The sequence below is a fragment of the Gracilinanus agilis genome, chromosome 3, assembly GCF_016433145.1.
Source record: "Gracilinanus agilis isolate LMUSP501 chromosome 3, AgileGrace, whole genome shotgun sequence".
NCBI lineage: Eukaryota > Metazoa > Chordata > Mammalia > Didelphimorphia > Didelphidae > Gracilinanus > Gracilinanus agilis.
Genome location: NC_058132.1, coordinates 259061581 through 259078735, shown reverse-complemented (window position 1 = coordinate 259078735; position 17155 = coordinate 259061581). Strand labels below are relative to the sequence as shown.

Below are 17155 nucleotides of genomic sequence, written 5' to 3'. Positions count from 1 at the left end.
GAAGAAAATTAATTTTACTTTCATGTATTGAGAAAAACACTAAAAGCAAGTGCATAAGATTAGTCATATCTGTCTGGCCATCCATGCTTTTAGAACAACACTAATGTTTCTGCAGAGTTGTCTATAGTATTTCTGATAGTTGCTTATGGCCAGCTCCACTGAGTATTTCCAAATCCAGGAAAGAAGTTAGCAGTTGGAGTAAGGAAGATTTGAGTTCAAATTCTGTCTTAAACACTAACTGTGTGACCCTGGACAAGTTTCATAATGTTATTCCACCTTGATGAGAATAGTAATAGCACATACCTTAAAATTGTTGTGAAGATCAAATGAAATAACATAAGCAAAGTGATTTCCAAACCATAAAGTGTTATATTAATTCTATCCTTCTCCTCATCACCATTTATTATTTATTCATCATTTGATTAACCAGGCAGTATTTCTGTGTTGCTTGTTCTGTAGAAATATTGGCTGGCATAACAGAGAAAAGACTATCCAGGCTTTACCTTTGTCAAATATATATTAAAAATTCTAAGATTGATAAGAAAAAGAAGCAGATACATATGCAGCTACCAAAGACTACAAAAATAGATAATAGCACAGAGGAAAGAAAAGGTAACCAATCTCTTCTGTTATCGCTTTAATTATAATACAAAAAAAACCTATGATTCAGAGAATGTCATCTACCACCTAAATTCACAAATAAATAAAACAAGTACTAGTTCTATAGCTAGTGCTTGTAATCTAGCATTGAATCTGCCCTTTTACTGTTATGAATATTCTTTTTTTTTTAAATCAACTATTTTAGAGCTCATGAGATGTGCTCATGAGATGCACTCATTAGCAACACTAAATAAATATGTTGTTTAGGCAGCATTTCAAAAATAATTGAATGCAAAATTTTTGTTTACTCCACTTGCCACAAATGTGATCTGTCCCATACCTCATCACCCAATACCTTTCTTCTTCTATTTCTTCCTACAATACTAGAGTAAAAGAACAAAAGAGCCATGGGCCAACAATAGCAAAAGCCCTCAGAATTCTCTGGTTCTCTTAACTAGGTTTCCATGAAATTAAAAAAAGATAGTAGGAAGGTCAGGTTGCAAAGAATAGTTATATCTCTTTTAGGCTTCTTGCCTAATTATGAATATGCTATTTTTTGTAAGTCTCTAGGCTGCTAATTATTTGCATGCTCTTCCCACCCTGCAAGGAGGATGGTACATTAATTTGTTTTGATGGGACTCTGAAGAGATTGTTTATATGTTCTCCCCACATAACATCTTTGTGCTTTGATTGGAATAAACACCAGCTCTGCTGAGAGGCAGGTTGTTGATGTCCAGTGCTAGACTTGGAATCAAGAAGTTTGGGTTTGAATCCTTCCTCAGATGCATACTAGGTATATGACCATGAAGAGATCATATAACCTCTCAGAGTTTCCTCATCAACAAAACAGGATAATGCTCTCTGCATTACCTATTTTTCATGTTTGTTGTAAGGAAAATGCTTTTCAAACCTTAAAACCCCTTGTCAGAACACTGTTTGGAATAGGCTATTCAGTTCTGAGACTCACAGAGATGATCATCAAGTTATAAAACCCATAGCTTTTCCTTACTTAATGGCACCAGTCATGCTTTTTGCTATCAAGAAGTAGCACATTGTTTTTAATCTTAATTGGTGAAATGAAGAATAATCATGATATATATGTATATAAATTTAATTTGCAATTGATGCTAGCCACAAAAATAATCATTGTGATATAAAATATTTTAAAATTAGAATAAGAAATGTAGATCTTTATTATCCTATGCCTTCTAACTCAATTTTTGTTACTTTTGAAAACTGTTTGGCTATGTGATAATAATTACTATTGTATAGTGTTTAAGATTTGCAAAGTGCTTTCTACATATTTTTTCACAATAACCTTGCACTCAAGTACTACAGGTGTCATAATCTCCATTTTACATAGTGGGAATTTGGGGCTCTGAGTGGATTTGTCAATGACTGTATAGTTAGTCAGTGTCACAGCCAGGATTTGAATGAATTTATCTTCAAACTTCAAATTTTTTCCAATATATTTTTCTGCTTCTTTTTTTTAAACCCTTAACTTCTGTGTATTGGCTCACAGGCGGAAGAGTGGTAAGGGTGGGCAATGGGGGTCAAGTGACTTGCCCAGGGTCACACAGCTGGGAAGTGTCTGAGGCAGGACTTGAACCTAGGACCTCCCGTCTCTAGGCCTGACTCTCAATCCACTGAGCTACCCAGCTGCCCCCTAATCCGCTTCTTGATTAAGTGGAAAAAGGATTTGTCTTAGACTCCAATGATCTGAGTTAATGTCCTCACTCTAATACTTATTAGCAGTGTGATTTTGGACACATCTTTTAAGGTATCAGTTTCCTTATTTGTAAAATAAGTGTTGGATTAGATTACCTCTGAGATTCAGTACAACTCAAACACTTTGCAGTCCTGTTTTTAGAAATAAGTTACAAGAACTCGAACTCAAACCTAGTAGTTTTTCCTAATGTGGGAAGCACACTAGAAAATTATTTTACATTTGAGGGAACAAAAACCTCTTTTTGATATTTAGGTTAATTATCACAGACACTATAGACCATTTAGTCTCACCCCTTTATTGTACAGATGTGAAAGTGAAGGTTAAAGAAAACTGAAATGATTTGCCTACTACCACACAAGTAGCTAGTAGCAGAACTGATAACCATATTAAAATTCTTATTATCAAATAATAATGGAAGTTAATTATTCTACAAAACACTAAGCTGTTTTGACATAGTAAAATATATATTAGAAATAAAATTGAATTGTGATTTCAGAATAATATTGTATATATTTAAGAGAAGGGAAAAGATGATTTTATAAATGGACACAGCATAATGCTGTGACCAATAATTTCTCAGTTCAAACAAATGTAGTTAAATATAAGAGTCAAAATTAAATAAAAATCTCATCAGAGAAATCAAGAAATGAATAACAATTGGTGGGAAAACCTAAATAAAAATTTAAACCTGCTATTTCCTGACTAAATTACTATTTTCAAGCCATTTGAACATCCAGGCTCCCTTCTTTCTCTGCCGTGCTCACCTCTCTATTACTCTTTTTGACCAGGCATTCCTTTGGACAATTCAAGTTTTTTAATTCAATGATTTAAAGCTTGCTGTATGCACATTCCTGTTAATCGACTATTCTGTGTGAAGTATATGCACAGACATATTTAAGTCCCATTTCCTCCGAGCTATGTAAATAATTAGTAAGGTAGTATATTTGAAGTTTATGTGATTTATGTCTTTCAGTAATAAAACTCATTATCAAATAACTAATTTGCCTGGGTGAAAAGAGTTTCTTCTCTTGGAGTTACCTGTAGTGACTAAATACTAGGTCCAGATTGGGGGAAAAAATAAACTAATCAAGTACGTGCTTGCCTAATAATGGAGCCTAATAAATATGCCTAATATTTATGCCTAATAAATATGGAAATAATTGTTTCCTTAACTATGAGTTAGTTGTATGGGTGAATATACACAAACATGCATATATTCAAGCTTGATTTGCTCTTCCCTTTCAATTAAACTCAATACAAAGCCCTTCCAAATATTCATGTCCCTAATATTCATGTCCCTAATATTGTCAGAACAATATAATCTGTTGAGAACTCAGATCAAGAAAACAATCCAAAAATATGACTAAAAGGAGAAAAAACAACAACTTTAGGTCAATTTCTACAGAAAGTTTCTTTGACTTTATCTGTACATATTCTCAATCTTCTTGCATTTGGGGAAAATAAACTTTCATACTGTGTGTAGATAGATATAACATTATAAATAGGATCATGTGATTTTTTTTCCTAATTTAGTCCCATGATTGGTACTTTTATGATGCAGATGATTGTTATTCAGGAGTTCATTCCAGTATGATATGTAGTCAAACCATAGCATCACAGAAACTTCAAAGTCCAAATTGTATTTATTCTAGTTTCCTAAACATACATTTATTCTTTTTTATTTTACCTTTAAGATATCTTGATGTGATAATAGTATAATGGAAATTCAAAATAGTACAGTTTTCATTTATCCTCTGTCTGAAAGGAGGGTAGATCCAAAGAAATATCTTTTGTTCTATCTTCATACCAATCTTACAGTTACTACTTTTGACAAATGTAGAATTTTTCTGGCAACTTGAACATCCTGATAATAATTTCATTACTGTTTCAAAAGGACACTGGTAGAAAAATGAAGAAATTCCAGACTGTCTGACAAAGAAGACATTTCTGATAAACTGCTTCATATCTATAAACTGAATTTTCTCAAAGCATGGGAATACTTTTAGTTGAACAAGTGGAAGAAATACATGGTGGTGTTTTATGATTTAGAAACACTGATGAGTAAATAAGTACATTAAATGTAAGTTCATCTATTCTTTCACTTTTTCAGACAATGAAATCACAATTATGTATTGCCACAGCTTCCCAAATAGTGAAATTAATAAGGATAAATACCTGGTGAGGAGAAGAGAATCTCTTTTCATAATTCAGTCGACTTCCATCCACAGATATATGGAAACTTCTCCTGACACTGTCTTCGGATTCAGATTTGGGAAACTTATCACTCTCTCCTTGACCTCCTCCAGATTGCTCCTTCTGTTTTCTTTTCTTCCTTCTGTTTCTTCTTTCTTTAGCACTTTTAGAGCTCAATTTTGATGCTTCTGAAGAGCTTTCCAAGAGCTCCCCTAGCCCACCTATTCCACTGAAATCTCTTGACGCAGCTGATGCTGCTGCTACTGCCTATTGTACCACAAAATCATACACTTTAGCATGCAAAACTTTAAAACACCACAAAATTAACTTACACACTTTACAACATACCAAAACAAATATTTCTAATTTTAAGTTATATTTGAAAAATATTCCTATATGTTCAACTTTTATATAAATTGATCTTATCTAGTAGTGAGAATTATTCTTTCTTTTTGACTTAGGTAAGATACAAGCTAATATGATTTTTGGGTTTCATATGGCATGGACTATATTTCCTGGATCAGTCATTTATTTTTTACTCACTACCTAATGGTAAAAAATGATCCCTTAGTATATCCATTGTTACCAATTATATGAATTTTCTATGATATTCTTAGATAGCACTGGGAATTTTGGTGGAGTCATCATGACAGCCTAGCACAAATGGTAGATTCCATGGTCATAAACACTGATAGATGGAACTAATAGTTCGATCCCTTCTTTTAACTGTCTTTTTTGAGAGTGGCAAAATAGTAACTGGCATTATTGCCCTTACTATAGGAAAAAATACATTTTGCTTTCTTATAAATCCAGAGAGCATGCCTCCTAGCACTAACCTTAGGTACTGGCCTTATCATCAAGAAGAAAATAGATACACTCAATTTTTTATTTGGATTAAGTGATTTCTTAAAGTTCATGATCTTGAATAAAATTTGGACTTAGATGATGTTGATTTATTGTATTTCAAGCGTTTCCCGCTAATGTTTAAATTCTAAAACTATTTATTCATTAAATGAAGGATAAGACAGAACAATGCCTTTACGATAAATTCCTTCTGTATTAAGAAACCATACTATATCCTTCTCTTAAGCTTTCAATTTGAAGCACCCCACAGCAGTTTCACAGATTCTTTTAACCAAGACTACCTCACTACTTCTGAAAGTCAGCCAGATCTTAGGGGGAAAAATGGCAGCCATTCTATGATTTCACTTTGAGGATAAATATTTTCAGCATGGAAATTTAAGTGTTATCTATTAACCATATCTACAGAAAAGAAGAAAATAAACAGAGGGTGAATGGTAGAGCACAAATCTTACAAGAACAAAACAGCATTGTGATATCCATCCTTTTATTAACTTGTATTATTAGTAAAGTCACTTAATGTTAGGATTTCAGGCTCATGGCTTATTTATAGCCTGGTAATGGGACTGTATTTTAAATGAATAAAAATATTTTGTATAAGGAAGGAAAACAATCTTATTTCAACCCACATGAAGGACAGAGAATATAGAAGTGACTAGAATTAGATGGCAGCAAGCAAGCAATTTAGAAAGTAATTAGATGTTGCTTACAGACATGAAAACTAATTGAAATCAGCAAAACACATTGGCCAAACTTTTTTTCAAATTTATATTTCTGTTTTGGTGATTCAGCTGCATTGCCTCCCTGGCAGCGCTAACACAGAGGTACTTACCAACATAATATATTTTTTATCTAGTCCTCTCTGTTGCTCATAACTGCCACTGTTCTAGTGATTTGTCATTAGTACTGAATATGAATGTTTCTTATTAACTCTTGGGTCTATATATCTGTTCATAGCTAACATTGCAACGTTGTCAGTGTACTATTTTGCTTAGAATGTTATTACTTTCATAACTGATTTGCTAATCATAAAAGAAACAAGATTATTTTATTCTCACAGCTTCCCTGTATTCTAAGAATTCTGGCCTCTTATAAGTGTACTTTCCATTAATTCCTTAGGGTAAAAATCAGATATTAAAATTTCCCACATGATTAAAAAAATATAGGTTCTAACCCTTTTCTGCATGTAGGACTATATTTAGTTCTCATAAATTACATTTCTCATTTTTCTATTGTCTTCTAAAATGTTTTTCTTCTGAGTCCAATAGAATCTGCTGTACGTGAGAGATAATGGGCTGTATTGATGCTCCACATTTAAAGATCAAATACTGAGTGGCTAAATATAATTGCCCAGGACAAAACTACCTATTCTTCTCTTGTGGTTTTGTATTTTCCCTTACTATTTAAGATGCACTTAGGATATGAATCCACTGGGCTGATCTTTCTCTATATCTAAACATTGATGAGTATATGACTATCCCATAGCAGATGTTAAACTGAAACTGAGATTCATTAAATCATTGGTTGGATGGTACCTTGTAAAATATTGCAGGTGGTGAGATTTGATGATTCAGCAAGATAAATTGGGATATGAAATGATCTCATATGTTATACTCCTCTGTCTTATCGTCTGTTACTTCTATTTTGTTGGATTGCATTATAATGGCAGACCTATGCTCTTTTTACTTGAAAATTTTATAATTTAATTAAATTTAAGAAACATTTTAAAATTAAAAATAAAGTATACATAGTGGAATATGATCATGGCACCAACTGCTAAGAATTTTCTGGTTGTTAAACTTTTTGTATGTAGAAAGTGAAAGGTTCACCCATGTTTTATTTTATTTTATTTTATTTTTAAAACCCTGACATTCTGTCTTAGAATCAATACTGTAGGGTTAGACAGTGGGAGTTAAGTGACTTGCTCAAGGTCACACTAGGAAATGTCTGAATCCAGATTTGAACCAGGCAGGACCTCCCATGTCTAGACCTGACTCTCAATCCACTGAGCCACTTAGCTGCCCCTATCCACTTTTTATTAATTGAGCAGTGGAATCTAATAGCATTCTTTTGTTAAATTCAAAGACGCAAACTTTAATTTTGCTAGTCATTGCTAGTCATTTGCTACTATATTTATCGATTTACATTCTACTTGTCTAAACTCCATTTTTACTTTCTGCTACATATAACAGGTTCTTATTTCCAAGAGTGTACTCATGTGAATGGTGCCACATTTTACCCTCAAAAATGACTGTATTTCAGAAGCAAAAGGTTAACTTATAAAATTTGTCAGTCTAGCTTTGTAAAACTTGCTGTATTCTTGCATGTTTTGTACTAGTATTATTCAATAGAGATAATGTGCAAAGTATTGAGATTATTTCTTACATAGCATCAGATGCATATATTAAATACCAGAGCAAACATAAAGAGTCAGAATAAAGTAACTTCTATCTTATGTCAGTATCAGTTTGTTGGGGTGCATATTATTCTGTTCTCATTTAGTGAGCTAAAGTAAAACATAAATAATTAAAATATCTTCAATACAACCCCCCTTCCCTGAGAGTTAATGACTTGCTAAAGACACAGATGGCAAGAAGTAGGTTCAGCATTTGAATCCAGGTCTTCTTAGTCAAAATCTAAAGAATGTGGCACTTACTACTCTACTATGCTGTTTCTTAGAAAGATTTCTCATCACACGACGTGTATTTGTTTTAAAATCTCAAGGAAACAATGTGTGTGGGGTGGGGGATGGCAAGACTGTACTCATTTAGTGATAAAGATGCTGAGAGAAAGAAAGGTGAAAATATTCTTTTAAAGGCCTCACTCAAATTCTTTCCACACAAGAACAGCACCAGTAAAGAAATGGACAAGTTTGTATAGTCCTGGATAGTACTTTGGAGTAACTGTAATTTAATTTTTCCTGAAACATCTTTTAGAAAAATGGTTTTAATTGGAATATTTAATCACTTGGATGTGAGAAAAACACATAACCTGTTTGTATACTGTAAAGTTGAGAATGAAGGAATGATTGTGAATTCTTTGAGGCCAGGGATGGTCTTTACTGACTGACAATGGTTTATCGGGCTGAAATGTATTTTATGCAAAGAAGTATCTAAGGTCACATTTGAACCCAGGACCTCCTTTGTTTAGGCTCTCTATCCACTGGACCACCTAGCTACCCCTTTCTGCTTATATCTTAACTTTTCTCCTAGAGTTATACTCTCTTCACTATTTCCCCCATAACTGAGCCTGCTTTAATTTCATTTAAATGGACTGATCTAAGGCGGTAAGCTGGTTATAGGACTTTTATAAGATATAGTGTAACATCCTTTCATAAACTGTGCATTTTAAAATCTACTTTGGCTTAATCTAGGCCACAGGCAAGTGTTTTAACTTTTTTATATCATAGATCCCTTTGGCAGTGTGGTAAAGACTCCATGCCCCTTCTCAAATTAATGTTTTTAAGTGGTAAAAGGAAATGTTATGTTTCAGTTAGAGGTTAAGGAAAAGAAATAGGTCATTTTTCCTCCATTCAAGTTCATAATCCCCCATCCCCAGAAATATCTCTGTGGACGTAGGTGTGTGCTGGAGACAGCCTGTATAGGCTTGTTAAGAGCCAGATTAAATTTATTTACCAACATACTCCTTAATGGGGAATGAGGTATCTGAGGATCCCTGGTTAAAAACCCTAGAGACAGTATAATGTGGAAAGCAATATAGCATGCTTATCATTTTTGTATTGATTATATTCTTTTTTCAGTTCCAAATTAGATACTGACACATTTCATGAAAGAACATTTGGTATCATATAGCAAACCTTAACATGAATTTATCTATTTTTACAGCTTTCAGTCAATTTCCTTAGATATGTAAATATTTTTATTGAAATGAACTTAGTCCAATTTAATTCGGAAGAGATTTTAACTTTTAAGGAAGATTCTATTCCTTATGAAAATTCTTTTATATGTTAGAGGATGCCGTGTTCTAATTTTATCTGTCTAATGTAGCAAAAAAACACATTTTGGAATATAGGACCAAGAATAAAGCATTTTAATACTATAACTGTACCTGAGCTTCTTCTTGTTGTTTTTTAAGTTGTTCCAGCATCTGCTGAAACTCAGCCTCCTTCTGTTCTGCCTCTTCTAAGGTGGCCTGATTTTGTTCCTCATAAGCCATGGCAACCACAGCTAGGATCAAGTTCACCAAATAGAACGAGCCCAAGAAAATCACCAGAACAAAAAATATCATATATGTTTTTCCTGCAGCACGTAGTGTCTAAAGAAAAGAAAAGTCAGTACTTTAACCTCATAATGCAATGGAGGAGGCTGCTTCCACAAGTTAAGAGGTCAGCCTCTAATTTATTCATAAGATTTTTTTCTAGAACAAATGAGGCTACTGGATTCAGTCTAAATATAATCTTTCTTCAACTTGATTTCCACTTCCTGTTCTTGCCACAATATTTTAGGAAGGGGATTGATAAGGTACTCTTTGGAGAAGGCGAAGGGCTTTGAGGAAATGCCATATGAAGAGCAGTTGACTGGAATAGTTGATTGAGGACATGATAGCTGTGTTTAAGTATATGAAGGATTGTCATGAGGAAGAAATACTAGCCTTCTGCTTAGTCCTAGAGGGCAGAACTAGGAGCAGCAGGTAGAAGTTGCAAAGAGACACATTTAACTTGAATGTTGGGAAAAACTTGGTATTAAGTAGGGTTGCCCAAAAGTCAGATGGGCTGCCTAGGGCAATAGGAAGTTTCTGTTCCTGGTAGGTCTTCAAACAGAGATTAGTGGATCACTTGTCAGAGCATTGCAAAAGAGATACACGTTTCTCTATGAATAGAAATAGATGGTCCTAGAGGTCCTTTTCAATTCACTCTGAATTTCTGTGATTGTATAATATTCTAACATTTTGACTAAAACTCAATTATAGTACAAAAGACACTTTATTCCAAAAGTTCACTATAAAAATTTCACTGCTATAAAACTTTATTTTTAAATATGCATGATATGTATTGTTTTGGGGGTAGTCATATCTCACCTTCATGAGTTTCTTCTGGAGAAAATAGTATTTGTCCCATCTCTGAACTCTGTACTTACTCACTATGCCACAAATTTGGCTTTTTCTTTGGTGCAGAGTTGTAATTTCATTAATGAGAGAAGTTGCCCTTCTAGGGATATACCAGCATGGAAACGCCTTCCATTGATAATGATTGACAGATCCCTCTAAAATTTAGAGTCTAAATGATTGTTTTAGGAGACTTGCCAGCAATCATATAGCTAGAATGCGTCAGAGGCAATACTGGAATCCAGGCCTTCCTGACTCCAAACCAACACTCTAACACTTTATTACCTTATATCTTTTTAGTTATATGATCATGTAATTATGCTTTTTCCTTCTAACTATAATGGAAAGCTCCTTGAAGTCAAGATATTGTGTCTTATCATCATCATAATCCCTAGCGTTTTTATAGTATTTTAAAGTTTAAAAAGAACTTTGCTTGGGGCAGTTGATGACTCAGTGGACATAGAGTCAGATGTGGAGATGGAAGGTCCCGAGTTCAAATATGACCTCTGACACTTCCTAGCTATGTGACCCTGGGCAAGTCATTTAACCCCAATGGCCTAATCCTTACCATTCTTCTGCCTTGAAATTATGTATAAATTCTAATACTAAGTATTGATTTTAAGACAAAAGGTAAGGATTGAAAAAAACAAAGAGATTTGCTCATTTAACTATTTTAATCTCATGTAATAAGATGATAACAAAGGCCTTAAAGTTCTTAAAGTCCTTTGTATTCCCTATGGTGCCTAGCAAAGCATCTCATCCATAAAAGGTGCTTAGTGCATATTTTCTGATTGATGAAGTGACAAGATAGACTTTACATTAAATTGTACTGTATAGCAAATAACATTATATTAAGGTTTCAGTTACATATCATCTTTTATGGGATCATAAATTTTTGAAAATCTATTACACAAGCCTCACCAGCTGGTAAAGGTTTTCCCAGTAATCTTGAGTCATTAGTCGGAACAAAGACAAGAAGGCCCAGCTGAAGGTGTCAAAGCTAGTGTAGCCATAATTGGGATTAATACCAGCTTTCACACATATATATCCTTCTGGACAATGACTGCAAATGATAAATAGAAATGAAGATATGGTTAGTATGTTGATTTGGGATCATGCGAGCATTGAATAATCTGAGTATCCTTGTATAATGGATTTGCTCCCCTTTACTCTTATAAAACATTTTTGACTCTAACTATAGTTAAATGTCTCTCAGATGAATTTTCCTAGGCAAAAGAGTTATTATAAAACTAAGGTTCCATATTTGACAAAAACTGCTGGGAAAATTAGAAAACAGTATGGGAGAGATTGAGTTTAGAACAACATTTCACACCCTACACCAAGATAAATTCAGAATGGGTGAATGATTTGAATATAATGAAGGAAACTATAAGTAAATTAGGCAAACACAGAATAGTATACTTGTCAGATCTCTGGGAAAGGAAAGATTTTAAGACCAAAAGCAAGAGTTAGAAAAAATTACAAAATGTAAAATAAGTAATTTTGATTACATTAAATTAAAAAGGTTTTATACAAACAAAACCAATACAGCCAAAATTAGAAGGGAAGCAACAAATTGGGAAAAAAATCTTTATAACAAAAACCTCTGACTAAGGTCAGAGCTAAATCAATTGTACAAATATATAAGGAGCTAAATCAACTGTACAAAAAAGTAAGCCATTCCCCAATTGATAAATGGGCAAGGAGTATGAATAGGCAATTTTCAGATAAAGAAACCAAAACTATCAATAAGCACATGAAAAAGTGTACTAAATCTCTTATAATTAGAGAAATGCAAATTAAAACAGCTCTGAGGTAACACTTCACACCTAGCAGATTAGCTAACATGACGGTAAAGGAAAGTAATAAATGTTGGAGGGAAAGTGTCAAAATTGGGACATTAATTCATTGCTGGTGGAGTTGTGAATTTATCCAACCATTCTGGAGGGCAATTCGGAACTATGCTCAGAGGGCTTTTTAAAAGACTGTCTGCCCTTTGATCCAGCTGCACCACTGCTGGGTTTATATCCCAAAGAGATTATAGGGAAAAAGGCTTGTACAAAAATATTTATGGCCGCACTCTTTGTGGTGGAAAAAAATTGGAAAATGAGAGAATGTCCTTCAATTGGAGAATGGCTGAATAAATTGTGGTATCTGTTGGTGATGGAATGCTATTGTGCTCAAAGGAATAATGAACTGGAGGAATTTCATGTGAATTGAAATGATCTCCAGGAATTGATGCAGAGCAAAAGGAGCAGAACCAGGAGAATATTGTACACAGAGATGGATACACTGTGGCACAATCGAATGTAATGGACTTCTCTACTAGCAGCAATGCAATGACCCAGGACAATTATGGGGGACTTATGAGAAAGAACACAATTCACATCCAGAGAACTGTGGAAGTAGAAAAACAACTGCTTGATCACATGGATTGATGGGGATGTGATTGGGGACGCAGATTCTAAACAAGCACCCTAGTGTAAATATTAATAATATAGAAATAGGTCTTGATCAATGATATATGTAAAACTCAGTGAAATTGTGTGTTGACTATGGGGGGCTGTTGGGGAGTTCAGAGGAGAGGGAAAGAGCATGAATCATGTAACCATGGAAAAATATCTAAATTAATTAATTAAATAAAACATTTCAATTAAAAAATAAATAAAACTTAGCTTCCAATCAAAGATAGGAGCATGGAGAAACGAATCCACTTTTGTCTTTTACAGTCAGAAAGACCTCTCATATACTGATGCTACTTTCGAAGGGATAAATAGGAAATAATTAAAAGGGAGAAAACCCTGGCATTAAGAAGGGCTGGGGGATTTCTTGTAGAAGATGGACTTTTAGTTGGGACTTAAAGGAATCCTGGGAGGTGCGAGTGGGAATGGAAGAGGTAGAGTTTTCCAGGTCTGGATGATCATCTGAGAGGATGCTGATAGCTGGAGATGTTCATGGAATAGCTAAGCCAGTATCACAAGACTGAAGAGGATGTGCCCAAGAATAAATTGTTAGAAGACTAGATAGGTAGGAGGGGGCTTGGTTAGGCAGGGCTTTGATACCTGGTCCCCCTCTACCACAAACATACACATACAGATCTCTCTAAAACCTTTTTGTCCAATATCCTGTATTCATTCAGGGCCTTATTCTCTACTTTCCAAGTAAACAAGTAATGAGTGCAATTATGTATGGATAGATTTTAATGTAGTAATGAGAGGCCATTCACTAGACTCTTATTTTGCTCCACAGATGCCATGTAACCTTCTGAAGACCAGGGCTTAACTCAGAGGAACAGCTTTCTGGTGTAAAGTTTAGGTGATGTGAGAAAAAAAGTAAAGAAAAATTCCAAGTCCCATTGGGAAGCCTGTTCTTTCTAGGTTCTTGTGTCTATTTGCTTCTTCTGCTTTCGATATTATAATAAAACATGCTTCTTAATAATCTTCCTTACCCTGCATCTGAGCTGTTTCCACAGAGTAAAGCATCATTTTGTCCATCCAAAAAATAAAAATGGCCTGTTAATTAAAAGAATAAAACATTTATTAATTCCATTAACATGAAGTCAATACTATATTGTCTACAAAACGATGATTTGCATTTACATTCATTCCATAGGCCTAAAATACTCCTTACTTTCCATAAGAACAGACATTAAATTTCTCAATAGCACTTGATGTCAGATATTTACAAAAAAATAACTCTCATCTCTTCATCTATTGGCATTTATAAAAGTTTTGGCGATAAACAGGTTAATATTATATAGTATATTTTCTTACTTTTATCTTCAATGTAGTCCTTCCAGTTAAATGTGCTCATTGTTGTGTTAACAGATGTCCCATTTACATCTATTGTACTATTAAAGTAGGAAGTAATGTTTGTTTCAAAAGTAAAATTGCCTGGGGGCCATTGCAAACATTTATTCCTCAGGTTGCCCATGAACAGCTGGAGCCCAATGAGTGCAAATACACTCAGACAAAACACAGTCAGGATCATGACATCAGAAAGCTTCTTCACTGACTGGATCAGGGCCCCCACAATAGTTTTTAAACCTGCAAAGAGAGAATGAGAGAAAAAAACATGAATATAGCCACAAATCATGGTTTCTTATTAATCATGCATGAGCATCCTTTCCTCTTCATTCCCCAAATGATTGTTTGGCTTGTGAGATAATAAAGCCCAGAAAACAACCTAAGGGTTTGGGAAATGAAAGAAGAACAAATTTCTATGTAAGCAGTGCACTTTCTAGCTCCCCAATATGACTTTTAATTTTAAAACAGGAAATTTTGTTCATGTGCTACATGTCCACAGGACCATGTAAAGAAAATCTTCCTGTTCTTTCTTTTTATTCAGCTCTTTCTTTTTACGTTTTCTTTCCTTTAAACATTGTCATATACTATTATTTGCCTGGCAATGGTTTAGAGGAAAAAAATCAAAATAACATTTTAAAAATCCAATGTTATGTTGAAGCTATTTTTAAAAATTATCTTGTCTCCCTTGAAGATAACTTTTTTCAAAATAGATTTCTATTTTCAGTCATAAGCATTTTTAATAAATGGTAAAATTTAAATCAGTAATTAAGCTGAATAGTATTAAAGCTTTTTCTAAGTGAGAGAAAGCTTCATAATGATGAAGCTTCATAAAAATGAGACTAAACTTCTTTTAAAATAGCTGTCTCATGCAATACTTTGTTAAACTCAGAGGCTGACTTTATAAATACAAATATAAAAATGTAAAGATTTATTATCATTAAAATTCTTCTGTGTATTTACTGCATTTTATTAATGTAAATAACCAAAGAAAGGCTAATTACTGCAAAGTTGTGCTTTCAACTTGAATATATTTAAAATCAGCCTCGATGTTTAATCTCACTCTCACCTGGAACGACCGAAATAGTTTTCAGTGCTCGGAGAACTCTGAATGTTCTCAACGCTGAGACATTGCCCAGGTCCACAAATTCTGTCACATATCTGTATAAGGGAGTTCACATACAAACACAATAACACACAAGAAATAGTTGGATATATGAGGGGCCTAATCCCTTACACCAGTTAACTTCTTACCTGGGATTACAGAAATAGTTTTCAAAGCTCTCAAGACTCTGAAAGTTCGAAGAGCTGAAACATTGCCTAGGTTTACAAATTCTGTTACATACCTGTAGAATTAAACCAGAGTTATTGAGGATTTTGGCAGAGTTTATGCTAAAAAAAGTAATTAATGTTGCATTTGGCTCACAGACCACTTTGACAAAAGAATCTAATGAAATTGCTAGAGTTTGAAGTTAACCTTTCCTTTCAATTTATACTTCAAGAATATAGTTTAGAGATTATTAATTAGTTCAGCTTAAATGGCAAAAGTTAATGTACAAAATTTATTTCCCCAATTGCAGCTGGTGGCACTGGAATATCTAAAGTCAGAAAATAACTTTAACATATTCAAGTAGAAAGAATTTAGGATATTGGTTAATGCCCCTTCCTTGCAGTTACTCTTAGAACTTATATGTAATATCTACTGCCTTAGTTGATTTTTGTTTTGAAATAAAGAACGTGTTCTAAAAATACATGCAATTGACAAATAGTTATATCAACTAACAAGAAATCTCTATAATGATAAAATGAGGTTTAATATGTTTTTTGCTGAAATTAATTTCATGCCTTTCATTATCTGAGCATTTCAAACACTTACGCCATTAAAATGACACTGAAATCCAACCAGTTCCATGGATCACGAAGGAAAGTAAAGCCTTCCAAGCAGAAACCTCTTGCCAAAATTTTAATAAGTGATTCAAAGGTATAAATTCCTGTAAATGTGTACCTAAGAGAAACATCCAAACAAAATTTAATATTGTATAATAGTTTTCAGTATAAGGCTTTTTAAAACTCCATCATCTCACTAATACTTTTCACTATAGAACAAAAATACAGGTCTCTCTTGGGCCATATTCAAGGGAATTTAGTAACTGACACACTATAAACATGGTATTATAAGGTTGTTCACCTTATAATACACAGGAGTGCTTTTTTAAGCCCTCCCCTCCTATCTTAGAAATGATATTGGTTTCAAGACAGAGTATCAGTGAGGACTAGGCAGCTAGGGTTAAGTGACTTGCCCAGGGTCACATGGCTAGGAAATGTTTGAGGTCAGTTTGAAATTAGATTTGAACCTGGATCCTCCTGACTCCAGGCCTGGCTTTCAATCCTCTAAGCCACTAATGACTGAGTTAATTATTAGTTAAGTAGGTTGCTATTATTTTTAAAGTTCTCAAATAATTTTAGAATGACTTGATAAATTATATTCTCAACATTTATAATAATAATAATATTATAATAGGGAATATAATTTTCAAACTAGTAGACAATTTTAAATACTAAGTTATATTTTTTAAAGATGTATTTTTTACCCATACTTCAGTCTGTTAATTCTTCTATATCAGCCCAAAGAGCCACCATGTTTCTATGCTGCCAGTGGCTGTGAAGAGTTCCTTTGACCTTTTGATATGTCATCTTTCTTTTATGAAAGGCCTGCTGAACCTACTCCTCAACCTCTGAGAGGGAGGGAGCAAGTCTAGACCTGAATCTGAGAACTAAAAAAACAATTACAGGGCTTTACTCTTTCCTTTGGGCCCTTAAGGTTACAGTCAGGAGATTATCAATTATTCTCCCCCAATCCCTAAAGAGTTCTTATGCTTGAATAGAGAAATGAAAGCCAAGGCAA

General features: G+C 33.8%; 1 protein-coding gene across 12 annotated transcripts in view; it reads right to left on the bottom strand.

Moving 5' to 3' along the window:
• The window catches only part of SCN3A (sodium voltage-gated channel alpha subunit 3), a 101825-nt gene that overhangs the window by 67192 nt on the left and 17478 nt on the right, over nucleotides 1-17155 (bottom strand). For 5 of the 12 annotated variants that reach the window (XM_044666543.1, XM_044666544.1, XM_044666549.1 and 2 more), the window contains exons 4-10: nucleotides 16127-16255; nucleotides 15320-15411; nucleotides 14221-14493; nucleotides 13896-13959; nucleotides 11369-11510; nucleotides 9452-9658; nucleotides 4505-4789 (exon numbers count right to left, since the gene is read on the bottom strand). In XM_044666543.1, the coding sequence (XP_044522478.1) occupies nucleotides 4505-4789; nucleotides 9452-9658; nucleotides 11369-11510; nucleotides 13896-13959; nucleotides 14221-14493; nucleotides 15320-15411; nucleotides 16127-16255 (1192 nt within the window). Of the gene's footprint in view, nucleotides 1-4504; nucleotides 4790-8976; nucleotides 8980-9451; nucleotides 9659-11368; nucleotides 11511-13895; nucleotides 13960-14220; nucleotides 14494-15319; nucleotides 15412-15504; nucleotides 15597-16126; nucleotides 16256-17155 lie in introns of all 12 variants that reach the window. The other 7 variants (XM_044666545.1, XM_044666552.1, XM_044666554.1 and 4 more) reach the window with 4 other exon arrangements.